Raw genomic sequence first — 24,514 nt, 5'->3', positions numbered from 1 at the left:
CCAAGGTTTTTCATTCATAGTCACCTCTACCCTGGAAAGTATCACATGAAGACTAGGGAGGACTGCATGGGGAGAAAATAGCAATAGGAAATGTAAACAAGTCACAAATACAGAGTACTTCTGAATTTAACTCAAGCAGATCAGCAGTGTGACAGAACTATGAAAATCACAACCATTCCAATGGTGCAAGCTTCCTGTAGGAGATATTATCTACTATTAACATAGAACAAAAACAAAGAAGGGTATGCGTGTAAATATGAATGAAGACAAATAGTATTTGGCAGCTACAGAACCTACCTCTTCAATTTAATAATAAAACCAGTATAGAACACTACTTTCCAGAGCAGTTTTGTCATTAGAAATCTAGTATACACAGAGAAATAACAGAAGGCATCATCTTGGTGCATTTACCCACCATGATGTAACTTTCTATTGACCTATAGAGTCTTAAGTACTGAAAACAAAAATTAATTAAAAAGCCAACTTCTAAAATTTTATGAACACATTCCTTTAAAAAAATGAATCAATTTGCTATATTAGCTTCAGAACCTACAAAAGCACAGCTGAAGATTTAATTAAACAAAACCAGGTTTAGATAATAAAATTAAACTACAAAATTTTTATGCTCCCTTTAATTGCAAAACAAAAGCATCCCAAATATCAGTATTTCCTAAGCACCAAGTCTCAATTCTCATTAATAAGTTTCTATATTGTCAACAACTCAGGCAAAACTCATGCTTTTAACTTTAGCGCTGCTTGACCAATACACTTACAGACATATTTAGGTAATTATTAACTGATTAATGGAAAAAGCTAATAATGGAAGCTTTGCTCTGGTTGTAGCAGAACAGGCAAGTATTCCATATAATTAATATCACTAAAAGTCAGCAAATCTGGTGTTAAATTTCAGGGACTTCTTAAAAAAAAAATAAAAAATTAAAAAAACCAACCCACCTCTGAAATTATAAACTTAAGTTTTTCTTATCTTTTGGGTACAAAGCAGCTTCAATTTATTAAAAAATACCTAGGCTAAATAGATAATAAATACTAAAGATGATGTGAAAGTCAAACAATAAAAAGCTGTAATAGTTACAATTTTGCAAGTTCCCTTAGTTCTTGTACCCATGGCAGCAATACTCAACGCGAACAATATGAAGCAGCATGAACAAGAAGACAAGCAGTAGAAAAAACACACAGAAGTTTTATTTGTAATAGACATACCAAGAAGCGCAGACATATTCTGAAATATTCTCAGGAGCTCAGGTGTAAGACATGGACTATTCTCCAATGTCACTAACCTAAGAAGAGATTAAGCAAAACATTTAGATCACCTATCAATAACATTGAGCTATCATTTTGACAGAATTAAAACACTAACTCTTAGTAATCACCTATATGATCCTTAAATAAGGTGTAACAATTACTCCAAACATATTTCAAGTGAACACTTGTTTTGTGTTCAGTCATCAAATATTTTGAGATCTGGAAGATAACTTCTACGTTCTATCCTTGTAAACTCACCATCTCCTCCAGCAACCAGCTCTGAGAATCACTGGGCCATTGTGCTCTCAAAGTGAAGCACATCAAACTTAGTTTAGCATGCACATTTTAGTGAATCTAGACTTTTTGTCTTGCTGTTCATTATCACAATGGAACAGTATCTTCACTATCAACTGCCTGAAAATGGGTTAGCCTTCTCAGTTATTTTTAATTGTTTGTTTTATTAACTTCCTAATCGCATCTCTTCTGAGAATAGGTATGATATAGATGATGTCAAGGTAAGATAACAACAACAAATTCCTAACACAGTCAAAGCTTTTTTTTTTGCTTTTTTTTTTTTTTTTACTTCTAAGAATACAAATATACCTTTTTAAAATAAGAAACTGATAAGGAACATTCTTACCACAACTCTAAACCATCTTCCAGAAGATAGACATGTGGAGGTTGAGTAACATCAGTACTTAGCTGAATAACTGGAAGTAGAAAAGGATAGAGATTTTTGCTGTCTGCTCCAAGTCCCTGTGAAGTAAATAAAAAATGTAAAATATGTCAAAAACCTCAAATCAAGCGTTTAAAGAGTAGCACTGAAAAATAACTGTGCTGCTGCATACTGTAAACATTCATTCAAGGAATCAAAGGTTGAACTTCATTTCATACAACAGTCTGATACTCCTGCTCTTACACTCAATATGTCTTGAGAAAATTGTCAATTTTTTGAAAACAAACAGCTTATCAATGGTGTGGGAAAGAAAAAAGTTATGAATAATGCACATTCTTAAAAACATTCCCCAGCCTCTCTCTTTGAGCAAAGTCACAGCTAAATGACTAGATGCCGAATAAAATATTTTAAAGATCAATAAAAGAATTATTCTTTGGACCTTACAACATACTAAATCTTTTGGCATATTCTAACAACCAGAAGGGTTTGTTTTCGTTGCTACTAAACAGCTCACAGACTGATGACAGTGATTTATAGATCCAAGTGCCATACACAAAGATGTCTTCCCAAGAACGAAGAGTGAAGAATTCTTTTCAGCAATTATTCAATAAGAAAACCTCATTTTAAAAAAACCCCCTATTATCAAAACTAATCATAAATTAAAAGTAATCCTTATTTTATTATGACTGTTTAAGTGAACTGATGCTAGTTGAATGCTACTTTTTATGGTTACTATATTTGGAAACTGTTAAGTTTAAAATTATTTGATGTTTTTAAGTTACGGTTTATTTGAGGAATTATTTATTTAAACAGCCTTGTCTTACAAGAAAAAGAATCTTCCATAATTTGTCTGATCTCTTTGTGTCCAGCTACACTTCTGGACTCCACAGAGGCCAGTAACAGAAGTTCTACATTTTGTTCATTGTGAAAATATATTTTCTCTGTGTTTGAACTAACTCAGCTTTTAGAAGAACACTAATTATTCCTATAGCTGTAATGTCTACTCATTTCCCTTCCACGTTTTCTCCACTGTTACTCTGAAATACTATCCTCTTACTATCCTTAGTCATGTGTTTCACAGAATGGTTTGGGTTGGAAGTAACCTTAAAAATCATCTAGTCCCAACCCCCTTGACGTGAGCAGAAGCACCTTCCACTAGACCAGGTTACTCAAAGACCCATCCAACCCGGTCTTGAACACTGCCATCCACAACTTCCCTGGGCAACCTGTGCCAGTGCCTCATCACCCTCACAGTGAAGAATTTCTTCCTAATGTCCAATCTAAATCTACCCTCTTTGAGCTTGAAGGTATTCCCCATCATCTTGTCACTAGATGTCCTTGTAAGATGTCCCACTCTACATGTCCTGTAAGCCCCCTTTAGGTACTGGAAGGCTGCTATAAGGTCTCCCGAGAGCCTTCTCTTCTCCAGGCTAAACAAGGCCAACTCTATCAGCCTGTCAACATCTACACATCTTTTAAATATATCTAGGAATGGTGACTCAAATGCTTCCCTGAGCAGCTTTGTCCAATATTTTACAAACATTTTGGTGAGGAAACCTTTCCTAATATCCAATCTAAACCTCCCCTGTTGTAACTCAAAGCAATCTTCTCTCATCCTATCACTTGTTCCTAGGGAAAAGAACTGACCTTCACCTCACTACAATCTCCTTTCAGGTAGTTGTAAAGAGCAATAACATCCCAGCTTAGTATCCTTCTCTCCAGGCTGTAGAACCACAGTTCCCTCAGCTATTTCTCACAAGACTTATACTTCAGACTCTTCACCAGCTTTATTGCTCTTCTTTGCACACATTCCAGCACCTCAATGCTTGCTGAAAACTGACACAGAATTCAAGGTGCAGCGTCACCAGCACCCAATACAGGGTGCACTTCCTCAGCCTTGCTGACCACACTATTGCTGATATTGGCCTTCTTGGCTGCCTGGTTCACAAGCTAGCTCATGTTCAGCTGGCTGTTGACCAACACCCCCAGGTCCCTTTCCACTGGGCAGCTTTCCAGCCACTCTTCCTCAAGCCTGTTGCATTGCACGGGTTGTTGTGACCGAAATGCGGGACCTGGCACTGAGCCTTGTTGAACCTCATATACTTGGCCATGGCCCATCCGAAGAGTACATCCATCCAAGCCAGTTTTGAGAATTGTAAAACACTAACTAAACAAACTTAACTAAACACACAACTGTGAGAAAAATGAAACCTGATGTTGATAAACGCAAGCAATATATTTTGGAAAGGAAAAGTTTCCCACAACACATGAAAAAAAGTATCCACAAAAGTCTACAGAAAAACAGTGGTCTGAGAATCACTATGTTCACCTCTGCTTGCGGTATTACTATCACTTATTGTACTTGGAAGCCACAGTCACAAACAAAGGTGAGGTGACAGTCCCTGCCTCAAAGACCTTTTAATAGTCCTGATCATTCAGTTTTCACGTGGACATGAAAGAGCAGATATTCAAGTACAGCTAAATGAAAATCATGAGCACAGATAATTCTCAAAGAAAAAAAAAAAAAATTGAAATACAAATAACACGATGTGACAGAAATCCAATACTTAACAAAGCAAGCAGTTCAGAGCTGCTAGTATCTCTATTTCATATAACGTGAACAAAGCAGAAGAGAACAGCAGAGAAGCCAGGAATTTGAGAAGGGATAAAATAATTTTTTTCCTCATATGCTATATGAAAGAGTTGCAGATATCATTGCAAAAGGTCATAAAAGCTACTAGAGGTCATGCTAGGAAGGTAATGGTAAAAATGGTAATAATAAAAGGCTTGGAATTATAAATAAACAAGATGAACCATGATGAGTCAATGCCAACATCACCCTTGCAGGACTTTAAACCGAACAGTTATTAGTTAAACAAAAAATATTTGATGCAAATTTAAAGAGCCGGCTAAGTGAAGCTTGTTGTGGTGGCCCATATCTTAGCCTATGATTTTAAAATGGCTCATCTTCACGGGAAGTTTACAACCAAAATAGAAAACTCAATGCCCTTGGGAGCTGAATGGAAAGCAATAGGGAAACAGATGTGCCTATACTGCGGATTCAGGTCTAGACCATAAACAATGACTGTAAGAAGAGACAGACACTCCTAATGCCAGCTGGGAAACAGGAAGCCAGAACAAGATTTTTCACATAGACTATAAAGTCACTAGAGGTGGCTCAGTTACAAGATTAAAGAACAAAAACCTCCCAGAACACAAGCAAATTTGTGTAAAAAACAGCTTAACAAATCACAGGGGAAAAAAAAAAAAAGTTAAGTTCTTAGTATTAGCCACCTTTACTTCCTTTATTAGAGAACCATGTCTTGTACAGTCATGTAAGGCTGAAAAGCATTTAGAAATACCCTGTAAAACGAAATTATACCTTTATTTTACCTACATATATATACACACACAGAGAACATGTACACATGTCTGAGAGAGAACTGTGGGAGACACTGACTGCATTTATGTGATTCTGACAACTTACCTGGACAAGATGGATTAGGGTGGTTAGAATGGCACACCGCAGCATATTGTGCTCCTCACTCTGTTTCCAAAGGAGTGGTAAATACTGAACCAAGCATCCTACATATGGTTGTATCTGAAGTTCAGAACACAAATTTGTTTCTCAATGTGTGAACAAGACCACTAATTTATCCCAAGCATAAATTTCTGAAATATTTAAAAGCTTTTGTCACAGTACAAATACAGAGTTTGCTTTAATCTACTCCTCTTTTCTCTTCCTAAAACACTACATTCCATACTCTGTGACTGAAGGAACTTCTGACTGCACAGTAGTTTGAAAAGAGCATACTACTTATAGTAACATTTGTGGATGGCAATCAGGCTTAAGTAGTAAACAGAGCACAAAAAAAGCCTCTTAATTTGATAACCAGAAATATCTTCATATTAATATACTCTTTACTTAGACAGGATTCTAAAATAATGGCATCCTTTAAGACCAGAAAAAGTCCCAGTAACACAACCTCTGAAGCAAGGGCTGGACTACATAACCTCCAGAGGTTCGTCCCAAACTATTTTTTTTCTATGATGCCCTACAATACTGAAAGGTTAACCTATTTGTCTTCCAAAGTATTTAATTAGAAATTAACCTAAACAGACTCAAAGGCTCTTTCTCAAATAGTTTTTTAATGTTGCTTATCTAGTTGATCTAAAATCCAGGGAAATCTACTATCATGTTGACTTTTCCTGCAAGGGACAATTAGGAAAGCTTGATTTGGCTCTCAGACAGGATTACTTGTGGAAAAAGGAGATAAGCTCAAAACCATGCATTATCTCTTTCTTTAATACAGTAATACTGAACGAAAAGCAAAAGGAAAAAAAAAAATAAAGACAAAAACAGTCAACAATTCATTTCTTAATTCTGTAAAAACATCCTCAATTTCTTTATATATAAGCTGAAGAATATACTTTAAGAAGGAAGTACTGACAAATTCATAATGTGGACTTGAAACTTTTAATGCAGTTTAGGAGAGTGCTGTATAGACAAACTGTGATCATTATCAGATAACAGATTACAAATTCAACTGCACAGCCTCTAGGAGCGAGAAGCATTTTGTCTCCCAAAAGGCCTCTTTTAATATGTAAAATCTAATAAAATACTAGTTCAGATATAAGATGAGACAATTAGAATAAATTACAACCAAAAAAAGAAAATCGCAGGAAATATAATAAGCAGTTAAAATCTTTCTGTATTCTAAAAACATGTCAATACAAAAAAATATATAGTAAATTAAGTAGTAACTGAGCAAGAACATTTTACACAAAAGATAAATGAGAACTGAAAGTGAAATAATGCAAACAATGCAGTCATCTACCATAACAATAACCAGTCTGTTAATCGATGCCATTTTCCTACTATTTTTGTATAAGCCAAAACCACCAAGTCCTCCCCTGTGTTGTTAGCACAAAGCCAGCACTGAAATCTATAAAAAAAATACCTGTATATTGACTCTTTCAATCACACAAGACAGAACATGAAGAACATGCATTTTGGTGTCACATTCTGTTACTTCCTGAAGTAGTTTAAAGAGCAGTGTAAACATGGATTCCAGATACTAAAAGCAAAGTAAACAACTACATATTAGACCATCAAAAATAAAATTGTACACTTACAACTCTAACACATCTATGAACTTTGAAAGATACTTATGAAGTGTGCAAAATGCTATTGTTTCATTTGCCTAAACAAGATAAAAAAATTCAAATACATTCTTATGTAACAGTTCAAATGTGATCATTCTGAACATAAATCACTGTCATGTTTTGATAGTGTAAACATGACTTCACAGATAAAATACTATAAAGCTGAAGGCCATCTCTCCAGAAGCAGCACTTTGTTAGGGTCAAAGCAAGGTACAGTCTTTCAGCTTTTGGGTCAGTAGATAAAATTCATATATTGAACTGTAAGCGAAATCTTAAAAAGCTCCCATGTGTACTGCACAGATGCACATTTTTGATTTGTTTATTCTCAAGAGAGTTGCAATTAACATGGAAGTCAATCAAATGAGAAGAAAAAGCACCTGCTAAGTTTGAGTGACCAAAGTAAGAGAAAAAGCACCTGCTAAGTTTGAGTGATCAAAGAAAGTCTTTGCTGTATTTACAGCTAACACTTCATTGTTTAATGACATCATTAATGACCACTGTAAAGAATACATACATAAGAGACCAGTAAAAGTCTGTATTACTAAGGTGCTGTTTTGACCACACACTTGTATTTAATACTTGTGTGAAACAGCAGGTCAGAAAGTAATCTGTGAAACAGCTACACTGGCAAGTCACATCGGTGTTGAGACATATTTCTTAAAGACAGCATTCATATTGTCTTAGCATGAAGAAACTTACTACCTGGTAACATATGTAGTACTGAACACAACCCTAGGAAGCTGTAACAGTCATAATACTAAAAACTTTGAATTGTCTGTCTGCATATTGCACATTAGCAACCTTAACAGCAGCAATATGAGTCTTTACATGTTTTGGCCTATGACGTTGTGAAAACAAAACAAAACAAACCCTAAAACATACACACACACTACTAAATAGTGTGGTTTAAAACGAAATTGGAAAACAATTATCTATCTGTTCATCAGAATATGAAGATATAAATGCTCTTACCGGTAAAAACTGGTCAGTTCTGAACTCAAAGTCATCTACAGGTAAAAAAAATTAAGGAAAAATAATACAGATTGCAGATGGATATGAGACTCAAATAAGCAAATATTCAATGGATAAACAAAAAATATGATATGAAGAATTTAAATTGTTTATTTTCCAGTAACTTTGACTGAAGAGCTAATCAAACATCTTTGCCTATAAAAGGATATTTAACTTCAGTGTTGTAGCTGTCTCAATACGGACCTGAAAGACAGAAGTCAGTAAGCATTACACATACATCCATTTTGATTATCAACGTAATGTCTGGCAATATCCAATCAGTTATTATTTTGGCAACTGAATCATTCTGTGTTCTGTCATTCTCTAAGAAATGTAGTTAGTTCAACACAAATATTTTCATCTGCTTTCATTTTAGTACCCTTTATATTTTATTTGACATTGCTAAAGTAGTACCACATGCAGAAACTACTCAGGTAAAACCTTCAAGAAAGAATTAAACAAAAAGGTATCTAGGCTTTGATGAAAACTCCTGCAATAGAGAAGGAGTTTAACTTGGGATTGCTGTCATTCAAAAAGCACAGAATCACAAAAACTCAGTAAGTGAGCATGTCCTTTCCTGTTGAATGTTCACTGAACATTAATTGAAAACAGCCACTTAACACAGAAGCAGATCCTGTCTGGATCTGTCTGGATTAAGCTGTCTGGAATCACAGAAATAACATGACTGCCAATTACTAATATTTTACTAACAAACTAGCTAGGTTTCTTGATCTATTTTTTGGCTGATAGGTCTCTTTGTTTCTTTTGCTTTTATTTTTAAACAATTACGAAACCAGTTTCTCATTTCCACCTCATCCACTGGTAAACTGAAATTGTAGCTTAAAACCCCAGAATTGTACTCAACCATCTTAGCACCAAATGCCAAATATTCTGCTATCAGATAACTATGTTTATGCTTAAGTAATACTGTATGCTGCATAAGTTAGTCACAGAATAACCCTGTTTTATCTACACAGTGTTCATTTGTTGATTAATTATTTATCTCAAGACACTTCACATCTTTCTTCTTGCAAAAAAACCCAGACTTGCTATTGGTATTCATTTTCCCACTGAAGTCATCACCTTAACATGGCAATGGCTCATCTAATGTCTTTGAAGTTACTGTTCAACATCTTCACAATTAAAGACCCCTGCAACTTCCCAACACATTATCTTTTGCAAGACACAACAGACTTTAAAGTGTGATGTTATGAAATTTCCAAACAAGTTTACACAAGGTATGGTATTTATGTTTCATCTGTGTTTACAGCACAAAAGTGTAATCCAAAACATTACTTATTTATACTTACCACTAAGTCCTGGTCTTGAAGTAAGTTACAAATTGTCTCATATAACACAGGTCTCAAGTCTGATTTAAATTTTACAGAAATCCACTGCCCAATCAACCAAATTACTCGTCGGCGTATTGGCTTATATCTTTAAAAAGTAGGAAAAAAATGGTACTCATTAACTCATTATACCTGCTGTTCTAGAATATTTCAATGAAAAAGAAATGTAAGAATCACTAGGAAGACATTATTTCCCAAAAGAATTATTAAAATACGTAGTTTGAAAGACCAACTTTGAAACTTCAGCACAGAAATCTCTTTCAAAATTCTTCAGTAGAAGGCTCAGGAGACACCAACTTAATTGAGAAAATGATAGCTTTCATTCCAAATGGCCGAATCTTGAAGGTCTCACTAAAGATAGTTTATTCCTCACATACACAGCAATAAAAGAAACTAAAAATACATCTTATACATATTACTGCCATCATGGAGTCTACTGCTTCCACCATAGTTTCCAGCTATTTCCTTGACATTCCTTTTATACTCAAAATTTCAGGTCAGATACAATTTAAAAAATGCAAACTTAAGTACTACATTGGTCATGTCATCAATCTAAAACTATTCTAAGAACTGACATTACCTAATCTTGCAGCATTGCTGTAACAAGTGCACAAATCAATCAGCTTTAGAGTCAAATGGAAAAAGTAAGAACCAGAACAAGTTGAACTGCCTAACATAATGATTGAGAAAAGCGTTCTGTACAGCTGCTGCTTTTCTCCACAGATTATAAAAGATTACCAGGAAGAGTAGCTCAGACTTTAATGGCTAACTTGAAGATATAGAAAGTTAGGGAAGATTAACCCTGTTCACAGAATTTTACCTAACGATTATTTTCCCTTGTTATCCTAAATGTATTTTTTTCATGGCTACCTTGGAAGCCATCAAGACCACAATTTAAACTGAAGTTACGGAGGCTTCTTTACATTTTATTAAGTGTGATTTATTAAACATTCCCATAATTAACAAAGCATACCTTCAGAGAACATGAAAGTTGTGGAAGTAACATGTATACATCAGATTATTACACTGGACCAGAAAGCTAATGAGGAATAACATTTCAGTGTTGCTTGAGATTTACTAAGTGGCATTGAAGCATGAACAACCCATGCTGAAGCATGACTTACACAAGACATTGCCCTACTAACATATCCTCCTATTTATCCCAAAAGCTGTAACAATATGTTTTGTACTCTGAGAATACTCCTGCCTAATACTTGTCCTTGTAAAAATCAGAATATTAAAAAATTTTTTCTTGAGATTAGCATTAGATAGTTTTCAAACCACTATCACAAAGTTTTAAATGACGTAAGTATATGGTGAGAGCAAGGATTTTCAGCTCTAATGATGCCTGCTGTATCTGAAGCAAGTGGTATCTTGTGATATCAAGTGCATCTGAAGCAGGTGGTATCTGCTTTATTTGAACTGTATATGTATTCCTGAAGCTGTCATTAAAGGAAGCATTACATTCAAACTACTAACACCACCTCCCTTATAGCTGTGGTGGTCTCCAATGATGCTGGCAACAGAAGCAGTTCAGGCAAACAAGGCTTCAAACTTCTGGACAATTTCTACTGCAAGTTACTGTCCCCACAGGAATTTCATCCAAGGATATCAAAAATGCCAACCAAATGGTTATATCAGGTGTCTTCCCAACTGTAATTACAACTGTATCAACCAAGACTTTTGTCAGTTTTACATATGCTATATGGCCAGATACCATGCTATAGATACCGTGGCAGATTTATTCAAAGATTGGTGCTGGTGTGGCAAAACAACATCAGATCAATCACATATGCAAGATCAAGATCTCTCATTTTTCTTCCTCCTTTGACATTTAGCCTAACAACTAGAGTACTTGACCACTGGTAGGTAGCAAGATGAAGCTGAGATTGTACAAAAGAATTTAAAAAATACTAATAAGAATAAAAACATTAGGAAACAGCAGGTAAACAACTGTGGCAATTATTCTATGACTCTGAAGTAAGATTAGACATCCAAAAGCAAATAATTTATTTAAAAGTATATTACACTGAAAACAAGGATTTTACTATGAGGATCTCCCACTCTACATGAAATTGAAACTTACTTACAAGGTGTTTATAACTGGCACTTGGAAATAAAACACTACTAGCAACCCATAATGGAAAATAATTTACAATTTACAGCTATGAAGGGCATTAGCAAACAAATTAGTTTATATTCCAGGTGACAATTATGTCTGGTAAGATGTGTACTGCAAATGTGGACAAAAAAAAATAGTAGAATTCTTAAAAGGACATTACAGTCACTGCTAATGACTCTGATGAGAAACACAGGATATACTTATTCAGAATCAAAGGGCGATTTGGAACTCATCTGATGAGGATTAGCAGACACAGTAGAAGTCAGTGAACTTCTCCTGAAGGAAGAGTGACAGTTGGAGGAACAGTGAAGAACACTGTCTTCTAGTCAGCTGTAGAGATGGACAGCTCAGTCTGTACTGAGATGCCAAAACTGATCTATGATCTTTCAAAATACCCTACAGTATTTACTAAATAATAAAAAGTTACTCTTCTGAAGGCCATCCAAGTAAAGGGGACCTTGGTGAGAAGGAAAACCCACAGCAGATGGGCTTCTTTATATAGGACCAGCCTGTAATCATTGACACTTGACAACACAACCCAAATCCTTCCTTCCACACTTTACAGCTGGGAAAATTAACTGAAGTGTGCTACAGAGGGCTTGTATGTAAATTGGGTGAAGAAGAGGGGAAAAAAAAAAAAAAAATCTCTATTTTGGCTAAAATACATTTTTACAGAGATTATTTCCACAGATCTCAGTTGGATTTTGCTGCCTAAAGGGCTATGGGGTCTCATAAGGCCTAAGTATCTTTGTTTAAATGAGCAAGGGCAGTTGTTCTGACAAAATTTAATTAACTCAAATATACGCAAGAGGATAGACTTACAATATTTTTACAGAACCCTGGAAGTATCCACAACACAGTAATTTAAACTGTCACAAACACTGTCATTTCTGTGACACTATCAGTTACCTATAGATGTTTTATATCTCTGCTCATTTAGTGAATATGTTTAAAAATAGAATATTATACAAGTCTGCAATTATTAGACATTAGTTGTATCTTACCAGATTTGTATCAACAATTCATATTTAAATGATGATGGCATAACAAACTAAGGTGTTTACCTGTTATGAGAAACCTGTAGTTCTGCCAGTAGTTGATTTTTAAACCACTGATCAAAATCCACACTATCAAATAGCTCATAAGCAGCCAATCCAACCGCATTATACACTGGGGAAAAACAATAGTTATGCTTACTGTCTGCTTAAATGTTTAAATACTCAATAATCAGACTAATCAAAAAAAACCACAAAACAACAAACAAAACAACACTTTTTATCACCTGAACATAATAAAGAATCAGAACTAAAGCATATCTTTCTGAAGAAAAATATAATCAGACCATGGTGGAGAGAACTCTGGAGGAACTTTTAGCAAAAGAAAGGTATTACAGAAGAATTTCAGACACTTGAAAATAGCTAAAACCCATAAAACCAAAGAAAATCTTATTCTAACATCCAGAATGGTTCCACCAGTAGCTATTCTTTGCTTGTTTTGCTTGTTGGGGTTTTTTTGCCACAAAAATCTCCCAAGTTGTAAAATGGGCAGAGTACCTCCATGAAAGCACTATAGCTCATTTATTTGGAGAGAGGAAAGGACAGGACAGTATGGGAGTCTGCCTGAGGGCTTGTTTTGTAAAAAGCTAAAAAGTGGCACCATATTTTTACATTAGCATTTCGCAAAAGTGAAGACTGACATCAAGTGATAGGAGAAACAGGATTTAGGTACCATTTTCCAGATGTCTTAAAAAAAAAAAAAAAAATCTTGCAAATTTTTCATATGATTTCTAAGAAGTCAAGCACACACAGAAAAGCAGCTTTGCTACTTCGGAGATAAATTTACTTAATTTACCAGCATCTTTAATCAATATAGCATTGGTATCCTCCACATTGGTAGATCCTACAAGACAAAGTTAAAATAAGGAAAAAAGTGTAACTAAAACAAAGAACATAAGTAACTTTGCACTTACACACATTAAATATGCTGTGAATTAAGATTAATTCACCATTTTTATTTTATTCACAAGTTCAGTTATTTCAGTTTTGATACTTTCTTCAGTGCCTATACTAAAATTAGATCTTTGCTTTCAGACCCCGTTTTTGACTGACTTCTTCAGAGATGAACATTTTTAATAGCAACATGCAAATAAGTCCAAAACATGTACTCTATATGAACAAACTCAAAACTTGCAAATTGCTGAAGACTGTTGACCACATGGTACTATTAACAACAGAGTCCTAGACCTAGTTCCTTCACACTTTACAGATAAGTGCATGTGTACTCACAATGTATAAGTAAAGACTTTCCAAAATTTTAAGAACTAGTGAATTCTTGATATTATCTTGTATATGAACAATAACTCTCAGGTTGCAAACTTCCAGAAAGGGGTACTACTAGGGGCTTTAGGAGTGAAAAAAAGGTGGATGTGTACCTTTTGCCATGGAAGAATTAACTTCCGTAATTCTTGGAAAACTACCTACCTTTTACCACTACCAGCATCACAGCACAGTAAGCCATCTGAAACTTATGTACACAAAGTATTTAATGCAGAGGTTCTGTGAAGTCAGAAGCTATTCTCAGAAAATGAGTACTTATTTCTATTTTATAGAATCTACTCATCCATTCTGGTGAGTTCAAATATAAAGTATTATAAGTCAGGTAAGATGCAACCTGGGGAAACAACCTAGACTAAAATGACAATGAAAACAAAGTGGCAGCTACCACTAACAAAGTTTTATGGCCACTATAAAACTTCGTTTGGGGATAAGAATCATTGAAACATAACTGAAAAAAAAACTTGAACCACTCAGTCTACAAAGACTTCGGTCTTCATACAGAAAACCACTAAACTTTTTAAGCAGATTCTTCAGCTTTGGAAAGTTCTCCAGATAATCTAGAATGACAGCATGACTTGAACTCTTCTCCTTTACAGTTTTTTCCCCCAGGATGTTTTCAGACATGGCAGATTTACCATAAACTGCCCTGCAACATTTGAACAGGAAGTTCCCAGCAAAAAGTAACCTACAAAATTTATGAAGCTTTTCAACCATCCTCAAGAAAGCCTGAAACCTCCTGAGAGCAAAAATGCCCCAATCTTTGCCAGTCATCTAAACTAGTTACAATGAAAATTAAAGAATACTTAGGATTTCCTTCTCCTAGATAGACATGGCATTTTCCTTATGGTTTAGAATATAGGTTTAGAAATAGTTTTAAAATATTAACATGACCTTTCAAAACTACAGAGTGAACGCCCTATATAAAATTAGGTATCACAAGGTAAAATTGTTTAAAAAAGTTACAAAAGCAAGTGCAAAGAATTCTACATTTTACAGTTTGTTTATTATTTAAATTACTTACCTTGTAGACTGTGAACCATTTCTAAAAGCACAGGGGCAAGAGTCTGGTTATATTCATGGAAAATATCAATAAAAAGAACTTCTGTGCATGGCTGAAAAATTAAGAGATCTGCTTTAGAATCTATCAGAACAAATGCAATTAAGGTTTTAGCATAAAAAGTATTTCAGGTGCTGAGTAATTTAAAATGTGATATACTGTAGCAAAACCAGTATTATATGAAATCCCAGTCTTACTACCATATAGTATGCTTAACTTCAGCTAGTTTGATGCCTGTATCTGTATCAGCCAGTTCTATGGCAGAAGAACAATGGATCTGAGGAGTGAAATACCTTGTGTTGAGGACCCAGTGACCAGATTATAAGTATGTCATGGTTTCGTTTTGGATTAGCTCTAGCCGAGATATCTGGACTGAACACCCATTTGTGCTTGGACCACAACAGATGCACAAGTTTGGGGTTTTTAGTTTTAAAACTGAAGCAACCCAGGAAATAAACTTTGAGATCTCTATGTGAAGCAAACCACAGCAATGATAACTGGAGATTCACTACAACAGTATACTTTTGATATGGTATGAAATAAAATCCTAATACAGATGCATCTAAAATTTTCTTCATTCATCATGTCTACTAACAAAGTCGTGACAGTATCAGTTACCAGTTTAAAGAAGAGACAACTTTCAGTGGGTTTAATCACTAGGTACTAGACAATACAAATGCTGAAGCAGACTCCTTTACCCTCCCTCCCTCCTAAAATATGAAGTGCATAGTTTCCAGTGTATTTCAGCATGTTTGAGCATTAAGGAACAAAGTTAATTTATAGTTAAAGAAATTTCATTAGAATTAGTAAAGATTTCTTTTAAAAGCACAACCTTATCTTTCTACAAAGTATCATCTCTCATTACAAGAAAATTAAGAAATGCAGCCAGAAATGTTGAAAGGTTTTCTTTCAAACTGAAATACTTACTCTGAGACTATACTTCCACGAATCTCCTCCCGTCTCTTCTACAGCTATTATTTCACAAAGGAAAAAAAATATTATTTCAACTATGGTTCAAATAGACTTTATTAGACATGTGTGCATCACAGACTACTCAGAAATCTCTAGATGGCACATTCATGCACGTAACAAGTCTACCAAAAATAAAATAGCCAATAGCGCAATAAGCAATTTTTAGAGACAACGATGGTATGCAACTCTTATACCATAACTAAATAAACTGCAACCAGCTACTCAACACATTTCTTACTGAAGCCTTCAGGATCCTCTTCCCACATGGTTAATTCTTCCTTTGTCAGCAGGAAGTAGTGAGTGACTAATCTCCTACATATTTCCATTAATGTTGGATATGTGAAAAAAGCAGTCTTTATCTTATGAGCTTCAAGAGTTTCAGGACTGCTATCTGAAATAAAAATAGAAAATTCCATATTACAAATAAATGGCTTAAAGATCAAACACTAGTCTATTAAAATCAACAGATAAGGGAAGAAAAACACCCAACAAAACAAGACATTTTCATGTCAGACTTTTGTAACAGACTTTCTGGTGTTACTTTAAGTCAAGCTTCCAAATTAATTTACTTTTAAGAGAGTTCTGTCATAGCGCAATTAGACTGAAGGGTCATTCGGCCTTCACAAAGTATTGATGTTTTTCAGCTAATATGTAGATGAGAAGAAAAACTGTTTACCTGTTGCTTTTGGCATTACTTTTTTTTTTAATTTAGCATTACTGCACTTAAACACACAAAACTCAGTTTCATACTGTATGCTACAGAACCAACACAAACACTATATATGTCAAATTAAGAAAAATAAATTTCCCCCCTTTTTTTTTTCTTAAATCATTCAGTTCTCAGAGTCAAATGCTACAGCTTTTATCAGATGTGCTATACTCTTCTGGTCTGAAGTTACTACATCTCTATTTCAAAAAGCTATGAAATATTTCAAATAGAAATTTCTGTTAATGATCACTGAATTTAGGACATTCTAATGTATTAACATTGGAATACATCAGTATTTGGAAGAATTTTAAATGCTGGGTTTGTACCATCTGACACACATCAGTATGCTCATGAAACTTTTTCTTCTCCCCCTCAAATTTAAAAATGGAATGCTAATTGTTATCTAATCATTGTCAAATGTCAAACTAAGGTGGAATGTTGTGGGTTTTTTTTTTTTTTAATGTACTTGAATTCTACTTTTCATTATCTGTGCGTACAGCAGTATATGAAGATTGAGAATGAAACACAGTTCTACAAAACGTAACATATGAGTTGTTTTACATTCAACAGCATGTCAAATTTACTGTCTTTCAGAGTAGTGGTATTAGTTAATTACAGCAAATGCTCCATTTTACCAAACATTTCTCAAGGGAAAGATGCATGAAAACATTTGAAAGATGCATGAAAACATTTGATGACAATAAACCAAATTCCATACCTCAATACTTTTTAAAATTAGTTCAATACAAATTAAAATCAACAGATTTCTTGTTAAAGTAATTTTAAATACACAAGTCAATGTTGACATACATGAATAGTTTTACCATCAAAATAAGAATTATCAACATAGAGACAGCAGCATACATTACTAACTATTGAAGTGCTTCAAAAGAATGTCTTAAAGGAATTTTACTGTTGGGAGCAACTAGCAAAATGTTTATCAAGATACAAAAAGTTTTTTCAGTAAATAGCAGCAGTACCTTCAATATTTTTGGATGGCTTGTATGCATAATTTTTTACAATCATCTTAATGAGATTCATGCATTGTACAATAAACTGCTCAAATACAATTCCTTCACCGGCCTCCGTGAAAACATAGCTTACAGCAAACTCCAATGACCTCTGAATCAAGGAGGTGAATGAAAAAGGATGTTGATCCAGGAAGTCCAAAAGCTAAAAATTAAGGAAGTAGAGAAGCAAGAAAGAAATCAGATCACTTTTTGTGCAAGTCTCACATGCTTTCATAAACTAGTTATCAAAAACAAGTGCCAATCTACATAAAAATCTAGAAAAGACACCAAACAGACAGGAAATTAGGAAGGTACTAGGAAGATCAATGGTTAACGAAGCATTAGTTTGCCCTGAAATTCTTGATTCATATTCAAAATCACCTTTTTTAAAGTTTAAGGAACAAATACCCATTTTTAACTAGACCAGCTTGCTAGCAACACAGTATATAAGACATATCAACCATACTTAAAACCCTGGATATTTTAGCAAATAGTCCACCCTATCTTAATTACTATTAAGTAAAAGAGGCATAAGGGAAGTAACTTTTTATTTCTTTTTCTCCCCCTCAGCTGCAATATCAGCACTTGATTCTTCAGCTTAGCTTTTCCTATTAGAGATCAAGAATGTATCAGTCAATTCCTTTAATTTCCTCTACTCTGCAAAAATGCCTACAACTAAATTCTTGCATCTGAATTTCTACAGGTAGTAAATTATATATTAAAGTGTATTTTCAGGTTTATGAAAAAAGATGCATATGCCTCACACACTTTACCTGTTAGTTCAAAGTAAGAAGTATTATGACAAAGACCAAAAATGTTGGATGACAGCACCTTAAGCTCAATTGTGGTGAAGCAGACAGGTGCCTCCCACATCATATAATTAGGCTGAATATTAAAATAACATCCATGGCCCCAAAATAGAATCTGAAAACAATGGGAATTCTGTACATTTCATATATTTTAAAAATAGTGCAAGTGACAATGCTGAAATTACCTTCCAATAACATGAATTTTAATGGTTGCAGGGAATTAGCCGACAACTCCAAATGCACTATATAATACAAAAGTCACAGAGGATGGGAGAGCTTTTCTGTTAATTTTCTTTCAATAAACTAAAAGTGGTCAGTTACCCAGTAAAACTTAGTGTCTTAGAAATAACCAATCTAACTGCTTATATAAACAGGATGAAAAGTTTCTCTCTTCTTTACTCATTAATGCTGATAGCAATGTTCAAGCAAAACTTCCAGAATTCTTTTTTGAGCAAAATCCTAGCTAAATAATTTACTTACGGAATGCATTTAATTTTGTTTGAGCTAAGGAAATGTAATCTTCAAGCCAACTTGTGTCAACATAAATAAACAGACACCCTTTTTTAAAAAATAAACCTCAAAAATACACTTCATAACAATGAACTTTTAAATTGCAGTACCTTCCTTTTTTTAAAAAAGATCTGAAACCTATTCACTTTAAGACACGTAGGTATCCAAATGGAGACTGCTCCTTCAGAATGGTAAACTATTCAGTAACTGAACAAAGAATTTACTTACCACTTTAGTGAACAGAATTATAGTCTTTTCTACACGATCTCTGCATAAGTGTTCTCCTCTTATACTTCTACCTGGTAAATCAGATATTTATGGTAAATCAGATATTCAACAACTGTAATTTTTGCAGATTTTTCTTTCTAAATAGCTCAGCTTTATAAAATTAACTCTGGAGAACAACTTGTTTTTTCTGCATTTCAGGGATTACAGCAGCTAGAAAAAGGTTCTACAGCAGAATAAATTCAAAGTCAAATTCAAGGTAATGAGTACTCGGAAAAAAAAACAAAACAGTCTTTAACCATTTCTCTCAGCTGTACTGAAATTCACTGTTACTGATCACAATAAAACAACTGGGACATCATTACAGACAGTTCAATGATAAAAAAACATATAACGTAATGCAAGCAAATGCTAGCATGGACAAGAAGTCAAAAAACATTGAAAAGATTAAAATTTCCTTTTATTAAAACTATGGTATATACTTGTTACATAATGATACGTGCTTTTCAAAAAACTCCACCTTAAGAAAAATAATTGATTATGGACGCTGGAGAACATTCTGAATTTAAAACAAAAAACAACAACAAAAAAACCCCACACAGATAAAGCTTTTGGAAAAAAAAAGAAAAAAAGAACGATAAGGAAGGCATACAGGAAAACCCTGTGATATAATTCATGTAAACACTAGTCTTGTAAGGTAATCATGCCTGCTTTTGCAAAAGAACATATTTTGATTATAAAAATGGAAATGCGGAGGTTCAACTCAGTTCTTATCTTAGGACATTCAAACCCTACAGTCTTCATGTTCTAAGGGACCAAGATAACCACCAAGCTTCAGATGGGATGGCTTTCAATTCAGTCCATTAAGGCTAGGCAACTATCTTGCCAAAAATTGAAAGGGCCAGAAAGAGTGTAACTATAATGTAGCAGAGGAGCAAACACTGCATGCAGAGAAAAGGCAGCTTAGAAGATTTTGTTTAGACATGTATTCTCTCGCAAGTGTTGCTGAAGCCTAAAGGAATGACCTGACAGGCTTCAGACGAATGGCTTGAACCAGGTCTAGTACAATTATACAACCAAGCAAACAGGAGCGAGTTCAGATGCAACACTGGCAACATGCCACTCTCCTTTTTGCTTGCTCCAGCTAACTCCCCTGAAAAAGCACAAGCACCTGCTAACTATGCTTATATTTGTGCTGACTGTGTTAACCTGTGCTTGCTTGTCTCAGACTACTATTCTTGCAGTTATAAATTACATAAAGAGGAATGTGGTCTTTATTTCCCATTTGATGTACCAAAATACATGGCAAACTCCAGGAAAGAAGAAGAAAACATAAAACTCTCCCAGAAAACAAACAAACAACAACAACAAAAAACCAAACAAAAAAACCACAAAACACCCTCAAAATTACCTGCTTTTTAGAAGCATCTATTTTTTTTTTTCTTTGATTAGCAGTATCACACCAAGTATAATTTTGGTGGGATTTTAGTCTGTTGCTATAAAAGGATATGTTTTATTTAAGTCTGACAGTTCTCGCAGCATTTAAAGTAATAGCTTTGCACATATAAAAAATGCCTTGCACCTAAATTATTACTGATGATGTAATAAACCATATTATGTTTTCATGAAGTTCCTAATATTTAACAACCAAAAGAAGCAAGAATATCCAGGCACTTACTACACTCCAGAAATTGTTTTAGCCGTTCAAATACTGTGTGTAGAAAGCCCTGAAAAAAACAGAAATATATGTGTCTTTTAAAGATGAAGCTTAATTTGTACTGTATTATGAAAAGAAAGTTGAGTCAAATTAAAGTCAGTTCAGATGTGTTACTACCTCAGACATCACCTGCTCATTTTTAACTGAATAACTGATTATCTCGGACAACCTATTTCTTCATGAAAGAAATAATTAGCTATCTAACAGACTACATATATGATCCAAACCAAACTTATTAGTACCAGACAAACACCAAAGCTCTCCAACAAACGGAAGTACAGGTAAATATAGACAAATGCTTTACAATCTGCTTATCCAGTTTTATCACGTTCTCAACTTCCTAGTTTACGTCATAGGTACCCAAGTCTCCCAGGAGAGTAGGCCATGCTTGGAGTTAATGTAGGTTTTTGGGTTTCTTTCTTGTTTCTCTCCTTCCCCCCAATATGAGCTACATACCATAGGCTTTCATCTCAATCAGAAATATTGTGTCAATAGAATTTGATAGGACAAATATGCCATTACAGTCATCATTAAATGAAAACATTCTCTTAAAATTATGGGAAAGAATACATATAAAGTATCTTTCAGAAGGCAACAGGGTGTCACTACCATGTGACATGTAAACTGGAAGGGGTATGTTTTCTTTTTTAAACATCATGCCATTGGCAGCACAGTATTTAGGATCTGACAGTTCTTAACTGATGGGAGGACACTTTTTGAGAGTGTGCTGCTTGATTTTCCTTTACATAACACAAATGTGTGCATTTCAATGATTCTTAAAAATAACAACACCTAAAATCATCAGAAAGAATTTCTAGTCTAGAACTAGAGATATATGTCACTTACCATCGCCTCTGCATTCCAGTGAGGTTCTACAAACCCATGGACAGTCAGTTTACGAAGCACTAAGAAAATAAAAAGTAATTACTTGTATAAATATTTCTCAGCCCTTGTTCCAACAGATTTCAGAACACGATTACAATTACAGTTGCTGTGCCAGTCTTCCAATTCTCCATATTAACACATACGTTTCATTTTGGGCCTTTAGGCCTCAACCATACCTAACATGAATCTAATCTTGAAATTACTTTAATATTCAGTACATCATGTGTAAAATAAATAGGACTCCAAGAATTACTGACTCAAGTAGAATTATGTGAAAGCTGTAGGAATTCAACCTCTGAAAGGCTCTCCAGCAGGAAAAGAGGCAAGTATAGTCAAGTAGTGTCTGTAAGCCATTTTACGAATTTTCTCAAGTTTATTCTTGCCGGTAACCCAGAAAAAGCCACATGCTGCACCTTCTGAAGCAATTCAATAAAGGCATCACCTACATTGCAAGCACTGCATACATCTCAATTTTTCAAAGCAGCAATATACAGTAAGTATATGTATTCATCACACTGATTAAGTACTTGAGCATCAACCTAAATCTGAACTCACTGCTAAGGCTACCTTTTCACTGAACACAAGGTAAACTTAAAATTCATTGCTCATTTTCTTAAGTGCCTAAAGATAGACAACAAGCCTCAATTACAACACACAAAGCATCCTGTTATGCCTTTCACTTTCCTACCTCCCACACTTCTCACAATATGCATATCAGAATGGTACATACTGAGAAATAGGATTACCTTTTCCCCCTTCCATGTGAACAATCCTTCTAGCCTTGCTAAAGGATTATAAATACACGTAAAATAATGTGTACCTGCTTTTCCAAAGGACATGGTTTTGTTAAGAGTGTAAATTCTTTACCAAAGAAATCCTACTCATTCACTGTCAAGAAACTTATTTGATCCTCATATTTAATATTCTATATTATTACCTTTCAATGACAACAAGGTTCTTTCTAGTGAATTTGTGGCTCCAGTTTCATCCCCTGTACAAATTTGTTGGAGGAACGTATCCGTATGATGATTCCACAAGGAACATGCAAAACTATAAATGCCTGATGTAAGCTGCAAAGAGGAGAAAAACCAACAATATATTTGATTTTCTGAATTTGGCTGTAGCATAATAAATTCCTACATTTTAGAGGCCAGATTGACTATTAAATTATTTAATCCATCCTCTTGTGTATCATGGGCCACAGTGCTTCACTTGCTTCTTCCTACTGATCCAAAGACATTTTACAGAAAAATACCTTGTCTCAATTTGAATACAGACTCACCTGCTTCTCTGACTACTTGGTCTATGACTCCATCACCTTAACGACAACTATTCAGGCCTATTTTCTTATCTGATTCTCATTAAATACAGCCACAGGTCTACAATACTGTATAAGGCTTTCTTACCATCTCCTCTTCCACAAGACTTAAAACTCTCTCTTACAGCGCAGTTGATATCTGAATCAACTTCGTCTGGGACACAGCAGTTACATGTCTACCTCTACTAAACATAACGAACAATGACTACACTGGAACAAACTTTGTTTTGCTGACATCTGCAAATCCTGACTTTCTGCCTCAAAATATTTAAAATACAGAATGACAAGTAGTTTCTAATCAGTGAGCAGTGAACAAATCTTAAATTTAATTTATATTACAGTTCACAAACAGTGCTTACCTGATAAAGATACCTGAAGTATAAACAAAGTAAAGAATTTCTCATTCAGTTATAGTAGCACTTGGCAGCTTCATAGTTAAATGGGAAACTGAGCATAGCCTGCTACACGTTACATCAATGGAATCAAAAGTACATGACCTGTTTATTTGGTTCCTTTGACTGTATAAGGGTGAGAGAGTAGAAACTCTTGATAATTATTCAATGATGTGTTCATGGAGTTGTAAAAACACATCACTGAATAATTATCAATAGTTTCAACCTATATGTGTTTTAGATGTTGACTTTCGATATTGGGAGTGTCTCTTATAAACAGAATAATCGTAATAGTAAGCAATAATAACTCACAGTTGACAAGAATCTCACAACAACAACAAAAAAAAAACCCACAACAAACAACAGACAATTCAAAGCAGCAATAATAGTCCTAATAAGAGAATATACTCTTGATAAATGCATTTCTTTGTTAACCAGTGTACCTTAGTACTAAAAATATTTAAAACAATAACTGATTTATTAATAAATGGGGGGCATTCAAACTTCTCTGGGCAACCTCCTCCACTATTTCACTGCCTTCAGGGTGAAGAATTTTTTCCTATTATCTAGCCTAAATCTACCCTCTGTCAGCTTAAAGCCATTCCATTTCTCCTGTCACTACATTCCTTTGTAAGAAGTCCCTCTTCAGATTTCTTCTAAGCCCCTTTTAGGAACTGGAAGGTGCTCTAAGGTCTCTCCAGAGCCTTCTCTTCTCAAGGCTGAACAACCCCACCCCTCTCAGCCTGTCTCCATACCTGAGGTGCTCCAGCCCTTGGAGCATCTTTGTGGCCTCCTCTGGACTCCCTAAACAGGTCCATGTCCCTCTTGTGTTGGGGGCCCCAGAACTGAAAGCAGGACTGCAGATGGAGTCTCAAAAGAGCAAAGTAGAGGGGGAGAGTCCCCTCCCTCGGTCTGCTGGCCACATTCATTTTGATGCAGCCCAGTATATGGTTGGCTTCCTGGGCTGCAAGCGCAAACTGCTGGCTC

At 34.8% G+C, this 24,514-nt stretch overlaps 1 protein-coding gene across 1 annotated transcript in view; it reads right to left on the bottom strand.

Annotated features, from left to right (window-relative positions):
- IPO11 (importin 11) overlaps nucleotides 1-24,514 on the bottom strand; it is an 88,298-nt gene that overhangs the window by 40,734 nt on the left and 23,050 nt on the right. The window contains exons 5-21 of the mRNA XM_080636523.1: nucleotides 22,755-22,887; nucleotides 21,779-21,837; nucleotides 20,894-20,942; nucleotides 19,219-19,289; nucleotides 17,642-17,834; nucleotides 16,191-16,343; nucleotides 15,908-15,951; nucleotides 14,945-15,035; nucleotides 13,439-13,486; nucleotides 12,652-12,757; nucleotides 9,427-9,553; nucleotides 8,287-8,320; nucleotides 8,078-8,118; nucleotides 6,901-7,017; nucleotides 5,427-5,540; nucleotides 1,904-2,019; nucleotides 1,222-1,298 (exon numbers count right to left, since the gene is read on the bottom strand). Coding sequence (XP_080492649.1) covers nucleotides 1,222-1,298; nucleotides 1,904-2,019; nucleotides 5,427-5,540; nucleotides 6,901-7,017; nucleotides 8,078-8,118; nucleotides 8,287-8,320; nucleotides 9,427-9,553; nucleotides 12,652-12,757; nucleotides 13,439-13,486; nucleotides 14,945-15,035; nucleotides 15,908-15,951; nucleotides 16,191-16,343; nucleotides 17,642-17,834; nucleotides 19,219-19,289; nucleotides 20,894-20,942; nucleotides 21,779-21,837; nucleotides 22,755-22,887 — 1,573 coding nt within the window. The remainder of the gene's footprint in view (nucleotides 1-1,221; nucleotides 1,299-1,903; nucleotides 2,020-5,426; nucleotides 5,541-6,900; nucleotides 7,018-8,077; nucleotides 8,119-8,286; nucleotides 8,321-9,426; nucleotides 9,554-12,651; nucleotides 12,758-13,438; nucleotides 13,487-14,944; nucleotides 15,036-15,907; nucleotides 15,952-16,190; nucleotides 16,344-17,641; nucleotides 17,835-19,218; nucleotides 19,290-20,893; nucleotides 20,943-21,778; nucleotides 21,838-22,754; nucleotides 22,888-24,514) is intronic.

This window comes from Psittacula echo (assembly GCF_963264785.1).
Source record: "Psittacula echo genome assembly, chromosome: Z".
In the NCBI taxonomy this organism is placed as follows: domain Eukaryota; kingdom Metazoa; phylum Chordata; class Aves; order Psittaciformes; family Psittacidae; genus Psittacula; species Psittacula echo.
This window is presented reverse-complemented; position numbering and strand designations above follow the sequence as displayed.